Source organism: Clavelina lepadiformis, chromosome 7 (assembly GCF_947623445.1).
Source record: "Clavelina lepadiformis chromosome 7, kaClaLepa1.1, whole genome shotgun sequence".
NCBI classification, from domain to species: domain Eukaryota; kingdom Metazoa; phylum Chordata; class Ascidiacea; order Aplousobranchia; family Clavelinidae; genus Clavelina; species Clavelina lepadiformis.
In genome coordinates this window covers 16787452-16808399 of record NC_135246.1, presented here as the reverse complement: position 1 = coordinate 16808399, position 20948 = coordinate 16787452, and the positions used below count along the sequence as shown (strand labels likewise).

At 35.4% G+C, this 20948-nt stretch overlaps 4 protein-coding genes across 6 annotated transcripts; all 4 read right to left on the bottom strand.

Annotated features, from left to right (window-relative positions):
- Positions 1 to 231: 231 nt before the first annotated feature.
- LOC143465121 (glutathione S-transferase 3-like) lies at positions 232 to 3890 on the bottom strand. Its single transcript, XM_076963289.1, has 7 exons — positions 3077 to 3890; positions 2361 to 2469; positions 1893 to 1967; positions 1370 to 1479; positions 1138 to 1282; positions 895 to 1026; positions 232 to 817 (listed from the first exon to the last, which is right to left on the bottom strand). The coding sequence occupies exons 2-7, from the start codon at positions 2442 to 2444 to the stop codon at positions 692 to 694; spliced, it is 672 nt and encodes a 223-aa protein (XP_076819404.1). The 5' UTR covers positions 2445 to 2469; positions 3077 to 3890; the 3' UTR covers positions 232 to 691.
- A 736-nt stretch (positions 3891 to 4626) lies between these two features.
- LOC143465120 (glutathione S-transferase 3-like) lies at positions 4627 to 7977 on the bottom strand. 2 transcript variants are annotated; one of them, XM_076963288.1, is made up of 7 exons: positions 7959 to 7977; positions 6873 to 6981; positions 6344 to 6418; positions 5809 to 5918; positions 5576 to 5720; positions 5333 to 5464; positions 4627 to 5255 (listed from the first exon to the last, which is right to left on the bottom strand). In XM_076963288.1, the coding sequence occupies exons 2-7, from the start codon at positions 6954 to 6956 to the stop codon at positions 5121 to 5123; spliced, it is 681 nt and encodes a 226-aa protein (XP_076819403.1). In that variant the 5' UTR covers positions 6957 to 6981; positions 7959 to 7977; the 3' UTR covers positions 4627 to 5120. The 2 variants fall into 2 exon arrangements, with proteins under 2 accessions (XP_076819403.1, XP_076819402.1); XM_076963287.1 differs by lacking the exon at positions 7959 to 7977 and having other exon boundaries at positions 6873 to 7045.
- A 1947-nt stretch (positions 7978 to 9924) lies between these two features.
- On the bottom strand, positions 9925 to 15268 carry LOC143465118 (glutathione S-transferase 3-like). 2 transcript variants are annotated; one of them, XM_076963284.1, is made up of 10 exons: positions 15103 to 15268; positions 13775 to 14748; positions 13598 to 13682; positions 13338 to 13442; positions 12606 to 12714; positions 12063 to 12137; positions 11115 to 11224; positions 10882 to 11026; positions 10635 to 10766; positions 9925 to 10557 (listed from the first exon to the last, which is right to left on the bottom strand). In XM_076963284.1, exons 5-10 carry the CDS (start codon positions 12687 to 12689, stop codon positions 10423 to 10425), a joined length of 681 nt encoding a protein of 226 aa, XP_076819399.1. In that variant the 5' UTR covers positions 12690 to 12714; positions 13338 to 13442; positions 13598 to 13682; positions 13775 to 14748; positions 15103 to 15268; the 3' UTR covers positions 9925 to 10422. The 2 variants fall into 2 exon arrangements, with proteins under 2 accessions (XP_076819399.1, XP_076819398.1); XM_076963283.1 differs by having other exon boundaries at positions 13395 to 13442.
- A 1096-nt stretch (positions 15269 to 16364) lies between these two features.
- Positions 16365 to 20911, bottom strand: LOC143465117 (uncharacterized). The gene is made up of 4 exons (XM_076963282.1): positions 20578 to 20911; positions 20089 to 20233; positions 17996 to 18108; positions 16365 to 17780 (listed from the first exon to the last, which is right to left on the bottom strand). The coding sequence occupies exons 1-4, from the start codon at positions 20827 to 20829 to the stop codon at positions 17529 to 17531; spliced, it is 762 nt and encodes a 253-aa protein (XP_076819397.1). The 5' UTR covers positions 20830 to 20911; the 3' UTR covers positions 16365 to 17528.
- Between the last annotated feature and the right edge of the window lie 37 nt (positions 20912 to 20948).

Genomic DNA, 20948 nt, shown 5'->3' with positions numbered 1-20948 from the left:
ACTAGAGTCTGGCTTACAATTGAAATTGCCTAGAAATTGGCTTACAATGATGCGGCCTTTATTTGATACCTAGTGGTACTGTTGTTGTAGTACCCTTGGGCAAGGCATTAAGAATGCATGCTCGTGATGAACAGTTCTAAATTTGGGCAATATAATACAAATAAAAACTTGCGCAACGCTGGCATTCAACCGATTAGGAATCATCGCCGAGTTGAAGTTGTGCAGTTTAAGTAGAAATATATACCATGCCATAACCTGTTGTATGACATGTAAGTTTAATTGTGAGTTGCATAAGAGGTAATTACAGTTGAAAATGTCCTATAATATCATTTTTTCTACAATTCCTCTTTCGATTACAGCTTTCGAGTTAACAACTGCAAAATAAATAACTGAAAATCACACAAATAACCATATGAAACCCTCAAGCAAAATGAATACTGGCTCAAACAACAAATACATAATTGCACAAAATATATGAATGCATCAGTATAATAAGATGTGCATTATACTGCAACTGAAACTATCTATCATCATGGGTTTTCTAAGGTGTGAGATATGGAACTAGCTAAGGTTAAGAGTTACGGATTGAACATTGGTGAGGAATTAAAAGGAACAGTTGAACAATGTTTCCTTGTTTTGAGCAAATTTTCTAATTCTGATGTAAGTCACAAAACTAAACCAACTGTTCTTTCTACTTTCTGTTCAAAACAGTGTTAACTGTGTCGACATATTTGTCATCAGGAAGAGGTTTTCTTTTGCTTCCTGGTGCCAAAAATTTGGAAATCCATTCAATCTTTTTCTGTTCATCAAACCATTTCTGCAATGTGTGGGATTATCACTGTATTACTTTAGTAGAGTCATGTACATTTAAAAGGTGTTTTTACTTTTACTCACCTGTAGATTTGGATAACCATCCAAGATGTCATGTTGTCTTGCCTGAAAGCTAGTTACTGCTGCTGTCAGCAGGACATCTGCCATGCTTTGCCTCGCTCCAACCAAGCATGAATTTTTGCAGTTTTGTAATGCCTATATGGTGATTGATATCTGGTTACTCATACAACAATTTTGTTATAATGACATAACATAATATGTATAATGCAAAAATAGCAATAGAATGGAACAGTGGAATGTACGAACCTTTTCGAACACTGGAAAAAACCTCTCGAAAATTTTCTCTTTCACCTTTTTCCACATATCATCCTTTGCATTCTCAGTTGATTGAAATGGAATTCCCAAGGAAGAATTAAACATGTCCTGTGCACCATCAGTATACATATCTATCCTGCATGATACAAAGAAGTGAAGCTAGAATGAAGGAACTGCACAGTTTCGTACACCAGCACGATTTTCATTTGGAAAATATATTTACTTTGCTTGTTCTTTTGTATTGTCACCATAGAGGTTTCCTTTTCTGGCAAGATATCGTAGAATTGCCCCACATTGGACCAGTTGCATGTCATCTATTTCCAACATTGGAACCTATAACCAACATTCATCAATAACTTGTTATTGCATGAAAGGATGCCAATACAGGAATCACACATCATTTAAAATCTAATCGGATATTGTCCTATGACCACTATTTTCCTTTATTTTACTTGCCGGAAATCCATTTTACTGTTTCTTAAAGCTTTTTATAGTCAAAATCAGCAAACTTTCATGCATTACCAATTGCAATGAACGTTACACATATCTTGTATATATATACATTAAGCATTTCATATGAGAGAATCTTTATTAAGTTGATCATTATAAAGGTAGTTCGTAAGACCAAAACGTTTGAAGACCTGTGCTCAACAGATTATAAACAAAATTTGATTTGATATTAATTTAAAACAAGCACATATGTATTGCATAGAAGATTAACATATTTCATTTTAATTAAAACGCACCTGCTGATACAAAAATAAATCATCAGCAACCATTTTCAGGTATTGTTCTCTACTGGTGATAAAAACTTCTTCAAACTAAACATGCATATAGTAATGAAATAAAATTTAACACATAAACAATATATAATTACACTTCATTTGTAGCAACATTTTCTTATCACTTTAACTACAGTAATTAAAATTTATTAGTATATATATAGTAAAATAAAAAAGCAGGATATAGGAATGTACTCTGGGGTCAGAGTTTATTTTTGAATTCTCTTCACAAACATCAACTTGTTTTATCAGGTGGGCTAAGAGATGGCAAAAAATTCATTGAAAAATTATTAGTATGCTTTTATTGATTTTCAAACCAATAATTTATTAATTGTTGTAAATAACTAATTTAATAATTATATAATAATAAAAAAAATAAACAGTAAAATGATTATAGATAATAATTTAATAATTAGATTAATAAAATATTACATCTAGTCCGCAAGCAGCCAGCATCCATCTTATAACTTCACCTCGGCCTTGACCATCAAAATAATACAGAACAGGATTTTTCATGTCTATCTTTTAAAGTTTATCAACTCTGAAAATATCAGAAAGCCTATAATGCAAGACTGATTTACAGTGCTAACAGACAAATGAGGCAGTAAACCATTAAAAAACAGATAAAAAAATGTGTGACAATCGGAACTTTTTTCATATCAGTAAACTGGCTATTATAGGTTAAATAATGAATTAGTAGATAACGTCACAAAAAAAACAAGAATATAACTACTCCATTGTAATTATTGTTGTTGTGTAGCAGTTGGGGTTGCCGCTACAATTGCATTGTTTATTTTTCACCATTAACTGTGCTGAGCCAAAGTTACGATGCTAACTATTACAGTTATAGCACAATAAAAGCACATGCTCACAAACAATTAACGAGCAGGAAAAAGTGGCAAAGCTCGAGGGCTTAAAACATGCAAAGTAGCAATAATAGAATTGTGCAATAAGATGGAAGGTTAGCAGAGTTCTTCATATGTAGGTCATGTTTAAAAAGTTTAATTTTAAAACACGAAATTAGGGGTTCATAAACGTTTAGAAACGGTGCCAAAAAACTTGTGTTCCCATCCTATTGCAAAATAAAACAGAAAAGCAATTTATTTGAATATAACTTTCATCAATGGGCTGTTGTTTGGAACACAAACCTTTGCCAACCGACAGCAATTGAGCTTGGTTGTGAAATAATCAATCCAGTAGTGAAAGCATCCAATGAAAAAATCCAGCTGTTGTTGAAAGCATGTTTCGTCATACCTCAAAGAGAGTTTGTCATTTCTCGTGCCCCCCAGTTTCAGAACCACTGGACTAAATAGTATACTGGCTATAAAACGCGCAAATGCAGTCCTGTTTTATAACTAAGTATGATAGAATAATGCTTTTAAAGATGTTTACTGATATCACATTTACAAAAATATTAAACAAAACATGTTCACAAAATTGATAAAAATAACCAACCATGTCCAAGAGTTATAAGAAGAAGCTGGGAAAAACCCTTGAACACATAACTATTCTGGTGAATTGGTGACAGAAATTACACAACTGAACTTAAAAAAGTGACAAACACATATTATGTGGGTCTAGTGTGTAAGTGCACAACCACAGGATACCTTTGTAAACTAAACGCCAGCTACTCAAATTAAGTCGTCAACTGGTTGCGCACTTGTATACTAGACCCAATTATTTTGGGTATGGTCAAACGTCCTAAATCGGGGGCACACAAATTTGTCCCCAAAAATGCGCACCAGTCATTACAAAAACCAAAAAAAAAATTATCCTCTGTTATCTCCTTTCGTTGACCTATCTTTCATCTAACCATATGCTAAAGCAGGGGTCGGGAACCTTTTTGGCGAAGGAGCCATGAAACTCACATATTGTCAATTTTATTTCCGTTAGAGCCATATAATATTTTTCAACACTTAGTACAACTAACGTGTGCATTTTTAAGCAAAACCAACTATTTTAGACAACGGTAAATGTCTGAATTTACTCTTTAATAACATGCTAATTACTGTTAATTCGATTTCTGGTGCTGCATGATACAGAAATTACAAAACTACAAATAACAGAAAAGTTTTATTCGTAACAATTGTGCTACGAAATGCCAGCTTAGATTTATCTGCGAGCCAGATGCCGTCATCAAAAGAGCCATATCTGGCTCGCGAGCCATAGGTTCCCGAATCCCGACCTCTGTGCTAAAGATAAGCTCACTGCACGTGTTCTGACCATCTCATCTGAACGTATTTTGTCAGGCTATTGATTTTAGGCCAACAATATGTTTGCATTGGCCGTCTGAACTTTGTTGTGGCACGTTCTACGCTGGTAAATTTAAAAAAGTTTTAAGTCATTTACTAATGGAGGATCTTAGTCTTCCATCACAGGTAAAACATTTTTAAATCTTCTCCAGAGTTAGAAGCAATAACGTACGCTTGAATTTGGTACGCATTTTGCACATAAAAAACGCAGGTCACCTGATTGTTCTTTAGACGAATTTTCGCGTGACTAAAGTTTTTTCTTTGGTGTGTTTTAAAATGAAAACCTTTGTTTTATATATTTCATAAAGCAGTTTATTTCCGCCCATGTCCATTGCAATTTCAATAATTCTAAGGATTGGGAAAAAGTGTGAAACTCTTAATTCTCTTGCAAAAGTGCTAACTGTACTTCATGGCTTTGTCTTTGCAAAGACCATCAGTGATCAGTATGTATGGTATGGAAGTTTAATTGTGAGTTAGCTAAGAGGTAATTACAATTGAAAATGTCCTATAATATCATTTTTTTCTACAATTCCTCTATGTAGTATATCAACTTCAAACTTTTGCAATACATGCATTCAAACAGCTTTTGAGTTAATAACCGCAAAATAAATAACTGAAAATCACACAAATAATCATATGAAACCTTCAAGCAAAATGAATACTAGCTCAAACACAGCAAATGCATAATTGCACAAAATATATGAATGCATCAGTATAATAAGATGTGCATTATACTGCAAATGAAACTATCATCATGGGTTTGCTAAGGTGTGACATATAGAACTAGCTAAGGTTAAGAGTTACGGATTGACCATTGATGAGGAACTTCAAGGAACAGTTACTCAATGCTTCCTTATTTTGAGCAAATTTTCTAATTCTGATGTAAGTCACAAATATAATCCTACTGCTCTTTCTAATCTCTTTCTTCTTTCTTTATACACTACAAACCTAGTTGGAAATTCAAAGCAGTGCAAACTGTGTTGACATATTTGTCATCAGGAAGAGGTTTTCTTTTGCTTCCTGGTGCCAAAAATTTGAAAATCCATTCAATCTTTTTCTGTTCATCAAACCATTTCTGCAATGTGTGGGATTATCACGGTATCACTTTACTAGAGCCATGTGCAATTAAAAGGTGTTTTTACTTTTACTCACCTGTAGGTTTGGATAACCATCTAAGATGTCATGTTGTCGTCCTTGAAAGCTAGTTAGTGCCGCTGTGAGCAGGACATCTGCCATGCTTTGTCTCGCTCCAACCAGGCAAGAATTTTTGCAGTTTTGTAATGCCTACATGGTGATTGATATCTGGTTACTCATGCAAGAATTTTGTTATAATGACATCACATAATATGTATAATGCAAACATAACAATAGAATGGAACAGTGGAATGTACGAACCTTTTCAAACACTGGAAAAAACCTCTCAAAAATTTTTTCTTTCACCTTTTTCCACATATCATCCCTTGCATCCTCAGTTGACTGAAATGGAATTCCCAAAGAAGAATTAAACATGTCCTGTGCACCATCAGTATACATATCTATCCTGCATGATACAAAAAAGTGAAGTTAGAATGAAAGGACTGCACAGTTTCGTACAACAGCACGATTTGCATTTAAAATATGTTATTTACATTGCTTGTTCTTTCGCATCATCACCATAGAGATTTCCTTTTCTGGCTAGATATCGTAGAATTGCCCCACATTGGACCAGTTGCATATCATCTATTTCCAACATTGGAACCTATAACCAACATCCATCATATATTCATCAATAACTTGTTATTGCATAGATGGATGCCAATACAACAATCACACATCATTTAAAATCTAATAGGATATTGACCCATGACCACTTTTTCCTTTATTTTACTTGCCGGAAATCCATTTTTATGTTTCTTAAAGCTTTTCATAGTCAAAATCAGCAAACTTTCATGCATTAACAATTGCAATGAGCATTACACATGTTTTGTATAAATATACATTAAGCATTTCATATGACAGCATCTTTATTTATAGTTGATCATTATAAAGGTAGTTTGTGAGACCAAAATGTTTGAAGACCTGTGCTCAACAGATTATAAACAAAATTTGATTTGATATTAATTTAAAACAAGCACATATGTATTGTATAGAAGATTAACATGTTTCATTTTAATTAAAACACACCTGCTGATACAGAAATAAACCATCAGCAACCATCTTCAGGTATTGTTCTCTGCTCGTGATAAAAACTTCTTCGAACTAAACATGTATTAACTAATGAAATAAAATTTAACACATAAACTATTTATAATTACACTTCACTTGTAGCAACATAATGTAGTAGCAAATAATGTATTCATATAAGATAAGCGCTGACTTTTAGTATTAATGTGGTGGCTAAATAACACTGCACCATTTCTTATCATTTTCACTACGGTAATTAAAATTTACTAGTACACATGTATAGTAAAATAAAAAAGTAGGATATAGGAGTGTACTCTAGGATTAAATTTTATTTTTGATTTTTCTACACAAACATCAACTTTTTTTATCAGGTGTGCTAAGAGATGGCCAAAAATTTATTGAAAATTTATTAATATGATTATATTGATTTTCAAACCAATCATTTAATAATTGTTGTAAATAATTTAATAAATATGTAATAATAAAACAAATAAATATTAATTTAATAGTTAGATTAATTAATTATTACATCTAGTCCGCAAGCAGCCAGCATCCATCTTATAACTTCACCTCGGCCTTGACCATCAAAATAATACAGAACAGGATTTTTCATGTTTCTCTTTTAAATTGTATCAACTCTGAAAGTATCAAAAAGCCTATAATGCAAGATTGATTTGCAGTGCTAACAGACAAATAAGGCAATAATCTATTAAACAAACAAAATAAAAAATGCAATAATCTATCAAACAAACAAAATAAAAAAATGCAATAATCTATCAAACAAACAAAATAAAAAAATGTGTGACAATCGGAACTTGCACAAAGACCAGCTCAGTAATCGGGGCTGATGCGATGAGGAATCATCGCTGGGTTTTAGTCGTGCAAAAACTGCAATCGGTCCAATGTTAAAGATTTTATCATACCATACCAGGGTGCAAAATGCTGCATTTTGCAATCTGCCTATACACTGCGGACTCTGTTCTTCACGAAGCACGGTCTAGCAATATCTTCAGGGTAATTTTTCTTGCCTTCCACTTTGGTGTGGGTTGTAAATATGGTTACCAGTTTACCACCAGTGATATCGGTTCGCTAATCGCTTTTTCAATAGTGGTTTTGGTAGGAGATTTTTTCTCTTTCTCATCTTTTGCCTTTTCTCTCGTTTTTTTCTTTCCTTTGCTCTCCTTGAGAGCCGTGTATTTCTTTATTGGCTGTCACTAATTCACCTGAAAAAATCGTACGTTTGGAGCTATTTTTCAGTTTTTTGTTAAGCTAAGACATATCTTAGTAACCTAAATCTACCTTTTAATCTAACTTTAATTAAACCCTAATTAGCCGAAATAAACTTTTTGCGTTCCCGTTCTCCTAACTAACCTAACCGCCTTCTTTAACAACAGTCTGCGTGACCTACTTTCGGTGAAATAATCAATATCTTATTTATTTTCCTGAGCTGTCAACATTATCGGCAGACCTCACAAGATATTAAAATAGTTAAAATGATTGCTACTGCATTATAAGAGCGAAAATTAAATTTCATTTCGTGAAAGGTTTACATAAATATGCCTGCACATTTACCAATGATATCAAAAGCACCTATTAAGCCCTGTTGGTAGCTTACCCGTTCCAACAGGAGAAAACTTGTTCTTCGTTCGTTTATACTTTCATTGTTAACTTTTTATAAAAACTAACTGATTATGTCCTGTCTGACAAAGTAAAGTAAATAGAGAAAATGTATACTGAACAGCTGCTGAAAGGGTTTCCGTACCAGTTTGAACGTATCATCATTCACAAAAGAGCTATCGCTTAGGGCGCTTTGCTTAATCCTTGAGATAATATGAAGATAACGTTACCCTGCCTAAGTCTTACCTTTCCATGAAACGACCAATATGAATGACGTATAGCCGTTTACTTTCATGTCAGTGACTTTGTATATAACTTAATCTATTCAATTGGTCCAGCTAATTATTCTCTGGAATGTTGAAAACTTTAACCCTATTTACACTAGATGTGGCTTCTCCTGTACACAGTGACAGCAAAACGTGGCGTACAGTTGCATCGTTTGATGTAGAAACTTGAGATTTGGTGACTTTTCCTAAAAAAATGTTCAACTATCCGTCCATGTTTATTTTATAAAGTTGGAGTTTGTAATTTTTGAGATATTGTCATATTGTCATAATTTTTCTCTCTCTCCGCATTGAAGGAATCGTTTTCGTTTACTCATTAACGCACTACTAACTCGACTAACTTATTCTTTTGTGTTCTCTTCTCGCGGTCAGCTGGTTTTCCGCACAGCGGGGGCGCGGCGTAACAAGAAAAACTTCTAGAAATGTATCACTTGTAGAAATGCCTAATTTACGCTAAATTCACTTTCTTTAGTTTTACAATTATGATGTATACAGGAAGCCAGATGTTTTTGCTACTAACCTGTAAAAATCCAATCAGCTTACGACGTATCGTTTTCGAGTAATTAACGATTGAAAATTTGTGTGCAGTGTCGGCCACACCTAGTTAAAATAGCACTGTCGCGAGCCACCTTTGGATAAGGTTAAAAGACTAAGCTACTGTACTCATAACTGCAGCTTACAAAACTAACTGCACATGATATAGCAACAAAGCTTTCTTTTTAAAAACGTGACACGTTGGTTGAGGCATCACCAATGTTAAGTAACTTCTTGTAACCTAAAGTAAGCCTAATGAGCAGGCTCGTATTTTACAATTTGACTGCTTATTTAAAATGTTAAATTCAAACCGATTTTCAGACAACTTTCCTCAGAAATGCAAAAAAACATCCACATACTACGTTTTGGCTTTTGTCAACAGAAAAAGTTGATGGTTTGTTGAAAAATGAAGTGCCCAGGTGTACATCGCCCTTTAAAAAATATCGCGGACTGCCTTCCTCCAGCAAAACAAAACGAATATGGCAATGTAATTAGGTTCAGTTGGCCACCGAAGCTGTCTGTTATAGTTTGCGTTTCTTGAAATGTATTTTGGTCATACTTTGGCAATTAACATGATTTTTTCGATATAAAAACTTTGTTTTTCAATCTAAAAATTATTATCAAGCTTAATTAGCCTACTGCAAATAGTTTCATAGGTTATCTATTGGAGGCTATAATTTCAAGGATTGGGAAAAAGCGTGAAACTCTTAATTCTCTTGCAAAAGTGCTAACTGTACTTCATGGCTTTGTCTATTGAATACCACCGTACCTGTTTAGTAGCCTATTTACCGTGTATGCTTACTGCAAGACACGTTCATTGCAGCAGCTAACACAACAAAGATTACTTTATGAAAATGTTTATGATTTTCTGTAAATTGGTCAGGTAGCCAGCTGGGCAGCCAAGTGGTTAGCGCGCTTTGCTTACAGTAAAGCGGCCCGTATTTGATACCTAGTCCTAGTAGTGTTGCTGTTGTAATGCATTTGAACAAGACATTAACAATGCATGCTCGTGTTCAACAGTCCCGATGAACAGTTATAAATTTGGGCAATATAATTCAAATAAAAAAAGCCAGAACTTGCACAACGCTGGCACTCAAGTGATAAGGAATCATCGCCAGGTTGGAGTTGTGCAAAGACCATCAGTGATCAGTATGTATGGTACGGAAGTTTAATTGTGAGTTACATATGACATAATTACAGTTGAAAATGTCCTATAATAACAGTTTTTTCTACAATGTCTCTCTGTAGTACATTAATTTCAAACTTTTGCAATACAAGCAGTGAACCAGCTTAAGTTAATAACCGCAAAAGAAATAACTGAAAAATCACACAAATAATCATATGAAAACTATAAGCAAAATGAATACTGGCTCAAACACAACCAATACATAATTGCACAAAATATATGAATGCATCAGTATAATAAGATGTGCATTATACTGCAAATGAAACTATCATCATGGGTTTTCTAAGGTGTGAGATATAGAACTACTTCAAGATAAGGATTAACGATTAACCATTGATGAGGAACTACAAGGAACAGTTGAACAATGCTTCCTCATTTTGGCATAATTTTTAATTCTGATGTAAGTCAAAAATATAATCCTACTGCTCTTTCTAATCTCTTTCTTCTTTCTTTATACACTACAAACCTAGTTGGAAATTCAAAACAGTGTTAACTGTGTCGACATATTTGTCATCAGGAAGAGGTTTTCTTTTGCTTCCTGGTGCCAAAAATTTGGAAATCCATTCAATCTTTTTCTGTTCATCAAACCATTTCTGCAATGTGTAAGATTATCACGGTATTGCTTTAGTAGAGTCATGTACATTTAAAAAGGGTTTTTACTTTTACTCACCTGTAGATTCGGATAACCATCTAAGATGTCATGTTGTCTTGCTTGAAAGCTAGTTAGTGCTGCTGTGAGCAAGACATCTGCCATACTTTGCCTCGCTCCAACCAAGCATGAATTTTTGCGATTTTGTAATGCCTACATGGTGATTGATATCTGGTTACTCATGCAACATTTTTGTTATAATGACATCACATAATATGTTTAATGCAAACGTACATAACAATAGAATGAAACGGTGCACTGTACGAACCTTTTCGAACACTGGGAAATACCTTCCAAAAATTTTCTCTTTCACCTTTTTCCACATATAATCCTTTGCATTCTCAGTTGATTGAAATGGAATTCCCAAGGAAGAATTAAACATGTCCTGTGCACCATCAGTATACATATCTATCCTGCATGATACAAAAAAGTGAAGCTAGAATGAAGGGACTGCACAGTTTCGTACAAAAGCACGATTTGCATTTAAAATATGCTATTTACATTGCTTGTTCTTTTGCATCATCACCGTAGAGATTTCCTTTTCTGGCTAGATATCGTAGAATTGCCCCACATTGGACCAGTCGCATGTCATCTATTTCCAACATTGGAACCTATAACCAACATCCCTCATATATCCATCAATAACTTGTTATTGCATTGAAAGATGCCAATACAACAATCACAATCACACATCATTTAAAATCTAATCGGATATTGACCTATGACCACCTTTTTCCTTTATTTTACTTGCCGGAAAGCCATTTTACTGTTTCTTAAAGCTTTTCATAGTCAAAATCAGCAAACTTTCATACATTAACAATTGCAATGAACATTACACATGTCTTGTATAAATATACATTAAGCATTTCATATGAGAACATCTTTATTTATAGTTGATCATTATAAAGGTAGTTCGTGAGACCAAAATGTTTGAAGACCTGTGCTCAACAGATTATAAACAAAATTTGATTTGATATTAATTTAAAACAAGCACATATGTATTGTATAGAACAGGGGTGGGCAAACTGCGGCTCTTTGGCTTGTTTTTTGTGGCTCTTCTAGTCGAATCGTAAAATTCCAAAAAAATTGTAAAGTCTACCAAGAGTACCGTTGATGAACGTTTCTGTCTATTTTTTTTCTTTATTTAGGCCAGCATTTCGTTTATGACGTAACACTAGACATAGAATCCGACATTGTTTTCAGGTATAGATTCTATGCTCAATGGCAAAGGTGGTCAAAGTACGCCTCGCTGACATGTTTTTATGGGTCTTCTAGCTGAAAAGTAATATCCCAAAATGACTACTAATAATATAATAACCAAATTGACAATCATTACTGATTTTGCGGCTCGCTGGTGTTTATAGTTTTCCGCAAGTGACTCTTTCATTGAACAAGTTTGCCCACCCCTGGTATAGAAGATTAACATGTTTCATTTTAATTAAAACGTACCTGCTGATACAAAAATAAACCATCAGCAACCATCTTCAGGTATTGTTCTCTACTCGTGAGAAGAACTTCTTCAAACTAAACACGCATATAGTAATGAAATAAAATTTAACACATAAACTATATATAATTACACTTCACTTGTAGCAACATAATGTAGTAGCAAACAGTGTATTCATATAAGATAAGAGCTGACTTTTAGTATTTAATGTGGTGGCTAAATAACACTGCACCAGTTCTTATCACTTTAAGTACGTTAATTAAAATTTATTAGTATATAATAAAATAAAAAAGCAAGATATAGGAATGTACTCTGGGGTTAGAGTTTATTTTTGAATTCTCTACACAAACATCAATTTTTTTTTATCAGGTGTACTAAGAGATGGCCAAAAATTCATTGAAAATTTATTAATATGCTTATATTGATTTTCAAACCAATCATTTAATAATTGTTGTAAATAATTTAATAAATATATAATAATAAAACAAATAAATAATATAATGATTATAGATAATAATTTAATACTTAGATTAATAAAATATTACATCTAGTCCGCAAGCAGCCAGCATCCATCTTATAACTTCACCTCGGCCTTGACCATCAAAATAATACAGAACAGGATTTTTCATGTCTATCTTCGTAAATTTATCAACTCTGAAAGTATCAGAAAGCCTATAATGCAAGAGTGATTTGCAGTGCTAACAGACAAATAAGGCAGTAGTCTATCAAACAAAACAATGTAAAAAAATGTGTGACAATCGGAACTTGCACAAAGACCAGCTCGGTAATCGGGGCTCGTGCTCGATGAGGAATCATCGCCAGGTTTTACTCGTGCAAAAACTTCAATCGGTCCAAAGGTAAAGCTTAATTATCATACCATAGCAGGGTGCAAAATGCTGCATTTTGCAGTCTGCCTAAACACTGTGGGCCTTGTTGTTCACGAAGCACGGTCTAGCAATATCTTTAGGGTAATTTTTTATGCTTTCCACTTTGGTGTGGATTGTAAATAAGGTTACCAGTGATAGCGGTTCGCTTTTTCAATAGTGGTTTTGGTAGGAGATTTTTTCTCTTTCTCATCTTTTTCTTTTTCTCTCATTTCTTTTTTTTCTTTTTTGCTCTTCTAGAGCCGTGTATTTTTTTTATTGGCTGTCATAATTTCCCCGGAAAAATCGTACTTTTGGAGCTATTTTTCAGTTTTTTGTAAACCTAAATCTACTTTTTAATCTGACTCTAACGTTAATTAAACCCTAATTAGCTGAAATCAAATTTTTACTTACCCGTTCTCCTAACCTAACCCTGTTCGTAATAAACAACAGTATGCGTGACCAACTTACGGTGAGATAGTCAGTCTCTTTTTTATTTTCCTGAGCTGTCAGCATTACCTGCAGACGTCACAACACATTAAAATAGTTAAAATGATTGCTACTGCATTATAAGAGTGATAAATGATATTGATTTTGAGAAAAGTTTCAATAAATATGCATGCACATGTACCAATGATATCAAAAGCACGTGTTAAGCCTTGTAGGTAGCTTACCAATTGCAACAGGTGAAAACTTGTTCTTCGTTCGTTTATACATTGGTTGTTACCTTTGTATCAAAACTAACTCATTATGTCCTGTCTGACAAAACACATATTGCTTATGCAGTAACTGAATCAGTAAATAAAAACTCATATTTGATTTACCCATGGAATGTAATTTATTATGCCAACCTTTTACATCACCATTTGAGCGAATCCTTTGCCCAGAAAGGCTCCAAGCCTATGGACTGCTGTTTTATTTCATCCAAGTATTTCTCATGTCCATCATGAGTGAGCGCAAGCATTCTGTGTTAGCTTCGTTTGCCAGACTTTCAAATAAAATTGGAATTTTGCCATGTGGAGCGAAAAAATATGCATTTAAGCGTTTAACTATTGCAAACAAGCCATCGCTTTAACGATATTGCGTTTGCAAACACAGCTTTTGCACCTGGCAAAACGTTGCCTGCGATAAATGGAATGAGCAGGTTTTCCCTGTTACGTTTAGGAAGACTACTCCTTTGTCAACAGAGCAAGTTGATGGTATGTGGAATTAAATTAAGTGCCCAGGTGTACATCGCACTTTGAGAAATGTCGCGGAATGCAAAACAAAATGAATATGGCAATGTACTTAGGTACAGTCCGGCACTGAAGCTGTCTGTTGTAGTTTGCGTTTCTTGAAATGTACTACCAGTTTCTGGAGTGCAGGACAGCAAAATTCACACAAATTGTCTCGAACAAACAATGGCATAGGTCGACTGAAACTGGTGTTTTATAGCTTTTTCTTTACAACCAAAACAAAGAATACAGCGGTGTTTGTTTACTGTAAAGTCATCAGACTCATCACCTACTTGCCGCAGGGTTGCTGGACAGTTGAAAACTTTTTTCCGTACCGAGCCACGCCAAGTTTTGAGTTGGGATGTTTTGCGGAAAACGGTATAACTACAGCCATTGCTGCTGAACAATTGTTCTTTTGCCAGGGTGGAGGTTGCCCCGGTAATGTTGTACGTGATGAGGTTAGCAGTTCCCTGCAAGGGATGATCAATTTTCTCTTCCACGGAGACTCCGGCTTTAAGCGATTCTTCCAAAACGTCTGTTACTCAAGGACGTGGGCAAGAAACACCTACAGGTACCTCACACTCATCTTAAGGTGCCGTTGAATTTGAAACCTGTATAGCATATAATGACATAGCGAGATTGCGATATTAGAACCGTATTACCTTTCATTACCAATTGAGGGACATGTAGATATGCTATAGTGGCTTTGCTAGTTTCAACCAACAATTAATACGCTATCATTATTATTTTCATGCACGTTTTAAATTTTCTTAGCATTGTCGTATTTTCATATGCATGTCACTAAGTATTGTCACGTTTTCACCAGCATTAGACATGCATGTCACTAAGTATTGTCACGTTTTCACCAGCATTAGACATGCTTGAAACTAAGTATTGTCACGTTTTCACCAGCATATGACGAAAATTTTAATGAACAAATAGGTAGTTAGCAGAAGATTGCTCACGTGATATAAATGTGCCATGTAGCTTTGGCAGCGATCTCTGGTTGATAGATCACGTATCTGCTTCAATAAAGTTCACTTGATCTGACTTCCATGATAGCTACTGTAGGTGCCAGCACTGATTGCAGACAAACATCGCTAGCAGGATAAAAGGTCAACCTAAAACGTGCATTCAAACTAGCGAATCATAAAACATTCTGTATCTTTCTGTCTCGTGCGGTATACACTTATAAGTTATAGCACGCTAATAATAATCAAATGTGAGGTATACGCCGAAAAATCCGAAACTTTGAAAAGAGATTGGCATGACTGTGTGGCGCTTAACGCCATAATGACAATACGATAAAATAAACACAGGTTTTAAACATTTCACATTTTTTTGTGCCTCTTGTAATATATTTACTTGTAAAAGTAATGGTTTAGCAGAAGTTTTTAAGTCAAGTACTGTTAGTTCGTTGCGTCCATGCATTCAGAATAGAGAATACCTTTCAAACGTTTTGCACGTACAGTAGTAACATAGTCTCCATATATCGATATATCAAGACTACGATAGTACGTCACGCTTAGGGCAATGCAACTAATAATAATCGACCGCTAATCGGCAGTCAACAAGTATTTATTGTTGTTTAGGGTAGGAAGTTATCTTTTTAATCTCGTTAATTCACTACGCTCATCTTAAACATAAGCCACTTGGTGCCACTACGTTTATTCGTTATACAACGTACTTCATCAAGGTACTAGGAGCTTGCGTTGACACACGGGCGCTTTTTTATTTTCCACCAGGCCCTTATTAATAAGTTCACGGAGTTTCATGAGAATCATGGCCCTATAGCTTATTTCGTTTTAGCACAATAAAATATTTACCTAAAGTTCTCAGGGATTACGACAGCTCAGACTCGGTTCCCTCGGATAAACATGTGACAGGAATAAAAGGTTAAAGTAAGCTTAAAATTTCTAGGATAATTATTCCTAATCCTTATGATGTCATACCGATAAGCTGGTTAGAAGTAGGCCATTGGCAATTGGTATCGCAATTGTATATTTATCCTCGGACATAGGATAAACTCCGGAAAACCTTGGTACGACTTAAACTCGGCGATAATTCCTCACCGCTCGAGTCCCGTCATTAGACCCGTGCACTTTCCGAGTGACGAACGTTTTTATTTCTTTTTTCATATGTAGCCTAGCTACTGCATAGTTCGTGTAAAAGAGTTTGGCATCTTGCGTGCTCTTCTCAGGAAGCAGTGACGCACGATCAGATCAGCATGAAGTAACTGATCAAACTTTATTCACAAACAACTTATAACAAACATAAGTGAACTGAGTAAACGCAATGAATATATCTATAACGTAAGAGCTAACAAAAAACGTAATAAATGTAGTCAACTAAAAACCTATACAAAATGTGGCAAAAAACGCAAAATTTATAAAAAAAGAAAACCTCCAATGAATTTCTGCTAAGAACCGTTACACTACCTTTCCCCAAAAGACAAGCCTTGGGAGTAAATTGAAAAGCTGCATTAGAAAAAAATAAATTATACAAAACATTGATCCCGTATAAGATGGAGGCTTGCGCGGAAGACCGGCGAAGCACAATGCACGTTTATGTAGATGTAGAACCATGTTGAAAACCGGGTGACGATCCACATTGGACTGCGGTGATTACGGGCGCTCCTCCCATCCATTACCCGCGAGACATGAAACTCCCAAACTATCGAAGTTTATCGGGACACGAGTTAAGGAGCTTGCGGGGAACTCAGTGGTGTGACATACTTTTGTGACGAATTACACGCAACAGCAGCATGGTAGCGACTTGAAACGCCTATAAATCGAACAAGCTGCCTGGCTGAGATACTTTGTTGTGACTCTGTGATATGAAGATAGGCCAACAAGTAAAACAGATAAAGCTTTCACTGAACGGATGGTAGGCTAACTGCAAACTGAAAGAGTGTAATAAATTCAGCAAAAGCGCAAAATTAAAGGAAAACTGTTCGCCACCACACTAACCACCACGACGCTAACGGCAACAACAGCTACTTAACCCTATCCAAACCGGGTTCGCGACATAACGATTTCAACTAGGTGTGGCCGACACTGCACACACATTTTCAATCGTTAATTATTCGAAAAGTATACGTCGTAAACTGATCAGATTTTTACAGGTTAGTAGCAAAAACATCTGGCTTCCTGTATACATCACAATTGTAAAACTAAAGAAAATGAATTTAGTGTAAATTAAGTATTTCTACAAGTGATAAATTTCTAGAAGTTTATGTTGTTATGCCGCGCCCCCGCTGTGCGGAAAACCAGCTGACCGCGAGAAGAGTACACAACAGAATAGTTAGTCGAGTTAGTGGTGCGTAAATGAGTAAACGAAAAGGATGTAAATAGGGTTAAGCTTAGACAATTAATTCATTTGTTTTGATAATTTAGGCTTTTTCAACAAACCATAGAAAGTAACAAACAATACCAACTGCCGCGGTAATAATTGTAAAAGTAATCGTCATTTCTCTTGCAATCCGTTTGAAAAGCGGATGTTCTTGCATCGTTTTCTCAACGTTATCGCCTCGAACGTTTTTATGAGGGAAAGGAACCGCCGGTGCCTGCACATTTAAAAATGTACACAATGGTTCCCATCCGTCTTTAATGTCATATTGTAGGAGTTGGCCTTTAGGAACACCCTGTACAAACCATTTGAAAGGTATAAAGGAACTGATGATTAGCCTGTTTGGTCATGGCCAGTTTATAGTGGGCGCATTTCAATTGCATTATTATTTACCACCATGTTGGTCAATAGTAGGTCACATTTACTGTACTAAGTGGCCATTAATCGTTATTTAGAGTTCTTTGATAATAATCAGATGAGTGCTAATTAAAAGTCACACTTTAACAATACCTGTATGACACTGGCGTTGTGACGTCTGTATACCATTCTCGCTCTTCGTTCGTCGACTTTGTGCTTACAAAAAACTTCTAAGACATGGGTTTGGTTTCCAAACACGGCGGTTCCTTTAAAACAAGACAGGTAAACTTGCCATAAACCCTTTCGCAGCGGGCCACAGACTCATAGAATAAAGTTTATGATAAAAAATAAAGCTAATCTACTTTATGTGTTTTTCCATGAAGAATAAACAAAAGATCTCTTTATACAGATCCGACAATTTGAACAAAAAGCAATCGCGACGATGAATTTTAAGAAAGTCAACCATGCACTAACATAAACAAGTATACTGCAAAACTTTAGTTAGTACCAAAACTCTTTTTATGTTGGTCTACCGTTAAATTTTAGTGTTACCTGCGCACAAAAATTCTCAGTTGCCTTTGTGTAGCGTGGTTATTCGTCGATACGAGCGTTACAAAACACCCCAACCTTGATTCATAATGAAAACTTATTACGTAACCCATAATTCTGGAACGCGTTAATTCATTTATGGTTACGTCATAGGTAAATAAAGTAAACAGGCATTTCGCTGCCTTTATGTATTAAACCTCGTGCAGGCAGTAGTGACAGACTGATAGTAGTATATTTGCTGCTAGGGTTGTATTTCAGTTTGCCTTTAGCTGTTTAAGTAAGCATCACTGCCTATCTGAATAATAAGGCGATGAATGATAGTAAAGTAAGTACATAAGTTATGCTGTGTTGGTGTCTATGGATATGTTTTAACTTGAGTGAAAGGCTTTGTAAGATAGTAATTATTTCATCGTTAAGTAGGCTAGGTAACGCACCTCGTTGTATACTAGAAAGACGGATAGGTTGGAAGAAGTTTGGGGTCTAGTATACATGTGCACAACCACAAGACGCCTTTACATACTAGACCCCAGCTACTCAAAATGTAACGTCATCCGGTTGTCCACTTGTATACTAGACCCGACGTTTGATTATGTATAGTTCTTTAGGGTTTAATTAAAGTTAGATTTAGATTAAAAGGTAGATTTGGGTTAGGTTTAGGTCACTCTACTATAACGTAAAAGTTTGCTTCAGATGATACTGTGATAATATGATGATACTGTATTGTATCTTCGAATGTACGGTTTTTCCGGTAGAATGGTGACAGCCTTGCAAAATTACAGCCCTACTATCGCAGTCAATGTTCCCTATAATTTTTCACGAGTCTGAGCAAACACACTAACTCCCTGAGCGGTCCCTTGGACCACTGTGAGCAACATCAGACGTGCGCACTGTGGTCATTATTATGCGTTTATTTTATTTTCAATTCAAGGTTGGATTTTTTTTATTGTGCGCGCAGACCCGTGTCACCAGTGCGCATTTGCGCACGCGCGCAGCTTAGAGGGAACATTGATCGCAGTGGTTATGTTGAAGTGGTAATTAGTAAAAGAATTGAACACTAACGGTGGTTGCCGTATAACAATGATGGTAATGAACAAAAGTGGCAATAGAAAATGGTGGTAACCGGTGTTTACATTTCTGTTATATATAACTTTGAGGTTGGGCGTTGGTAATGTTAAATAGAATTGAACAATTTATCAAAACAAATTAGTTAAAATGTTTATTAGGCTAGGGAGGTTAGATTACTACGGGAGAGGGATTAAGATCGGGATTCCAATTGAAAAGAACCGTTGTTTGAACAGAAATGGAAACCCTGATTACCGCCATTATATATTTAGTCTCGGCGTTGTGCGTTTTTAAAACGTTGCTAGTGTAAGACACTGGCGGACATTATAAGACGCCAATATAGGGTTTCTCAGTCGTTTCATGCATTATGGGTAGGCTAAGTCCCTTTTGTTTGTCAGAAACAACAAGTTACTAATACTCAAGGCCACTACATTTAAATCTAACGTTTGCTTAAACTATCGACCATTTGCATTTTGGCATCTAATTTGACCAGTTTATTTCGGTATTGTCCCAATAGAACGTCCTTTTATATAAAGAACAGAATAATATCCTCTTTGAAAGTGGAAGATGTGAGAAAATCCACCTTTATTACTTAATTAAATAGTTTTTAATTATTGATATAAGCAAAAGCTTACCTACTAAGCTTTGAAATTTAAATAAACGATGTCCCGTTATGCAGAGAAGATAGCACATCCTGAGGGCCAAGTTTTTATTTTGTGCTGCAAGTTGATTTTGCATGCTACGCCACCAATCGTCTTCATCTCGCTTGGTTAAGACCACCTGATACAACAGTGAAAAGTGTTTTGAGTTCAAACGACGATGGATGTTGCAGCAAGTTTGTAACAATATGTTTATGATCTAGCTCAGTGCCTGTTAACCGGGTGTGTATAACTGTAGTATATCCCAGTGTGGACCTTTATCTGCGATATACCACTAGCATAGGGTGTAAACCGTACAGGTATGTGCTTTCAGCTTTTCACGAAAATCGCGCGTGAAACTCACTGCGGCTGTTTCACTATAATGTCAGACTGGATATGATTGTAGCGTACAAGGTTTTGAGTAATTAAGTACCGAAAGGCTTACAAGCACTGTAACATAATAAACACAACTCTACAACACGCAACCTTAGCTTGAGGAAACAGTTTCAGCAATTCATCCCAAAAATAAGCGGCAGGCAAGTCACAACACGCGTCTACATCTTCGTGCAATTGTCGAATTTTCTCTGGAGAACCTCCAAACGTCATCATCTTTTCCCATTCCGCGTTCGCAAACCAAAAGTGCTCTGGAAAGTCATAAACTTTGTACCCAAGTTGGGTCAGTGCTGCGTTAAGTGACTTCGTTCCGGTTTTCGAAAATCCCGCCACAATGACCTTCATGATGCAGCTTTGCTTAATGTTTTAATCAAATTATTGTTGACTTGCATAAAAGCTACAAAATAATTTTATTTTATCCAAATGCGTTTGATAGTATCTTGATGTACGACTCATGCCCTTCG

Bases quoted from the DNA above. Each gene is read 5' to 3' on its own strand.
- LOC143465121 (XM_076963289.1), bottom strand. From the start codon at position 2,444: ATGAAAAATCCTGTTCTGTATTATTTTGATGGTCAAGGCCGAGGTGAA. The intron at 1,480-1,892 runs GTGCGTTTTAAT...TGTTGGTTATAG, and splicing joins ATTTATTTTTGTATCAGCAG to GTTCCAATGTTGGAAATAGA. The intron at 1,027-1,137 runs GTTCGTACATTC...ATCACCATATAG, and splicing joins TTTTTCCAGTGTTCGAAAAG to GCATTACAAAACTGCAAAAA.
- LOC143465120 (XM_076963288.1), bottom strand. From the start codon at position 6,956: ATGAAAAATCCTGTTCTGTATTATTTTGATGGTCAAGGCCGAGGTGAA. The intron at 5,919-6,343 runs GTGTGTTTTAAT...TGTTGGTTATAG, and splicing joins GTTTATTTCTGTATCAGCAG to GTTCCAATGTTGGAAATAGA. The intron at 5,721-5,808 runs GTAAATAACATA...TGTATCATGCAG, and splicing joins GATGCGAAAGAACAAGCAAT to GATAGATATGTATACTGATG.
- LOC143465118 (XM_076963284.1), bottom strand. From the start codon at position 12,689: ATGAAAAATCCTGTTCTGTATTATTTTGATGGTCAAGGCCGAGGTGAA. The intron at 11,027-11,114 runs GTAAATAGCATA...TGTATCATGCAG, and splicing joins GATGCAAAAGAACAAGCAAT to GATAGATATGTATACTGATG. The intron at 10,558-10,634 runs GTGAGTAAAAGT...TACACATTGCAG, and splicing joins ATGGTTATCCGAATCTACAG to AAATGGTTTGATGAACAGAA.
- LOC143465117 (XM_076963282.1), bottom strand. From the start codon at position 20,829: ATGAAGGTCATTGTGGCGGGATTTTCGAAAACCGGAACGAAGTCACTT. The intron at 20,234-20,577 runs GTTGCGTGTTGT...CTGTTGTATCAG, and splicing joins AACTGTTTCCTCAAGCTAAG to GTGGTCTTAACCAAGCGAGA. The intron at 18,109-20,088 runs GTAAGCTTTTGC...CTTGTTTTAAAG, and splicing joins TAAATTTCAAAGCTTAGTAG to GAACCGCCGTGTTTGGAAAC.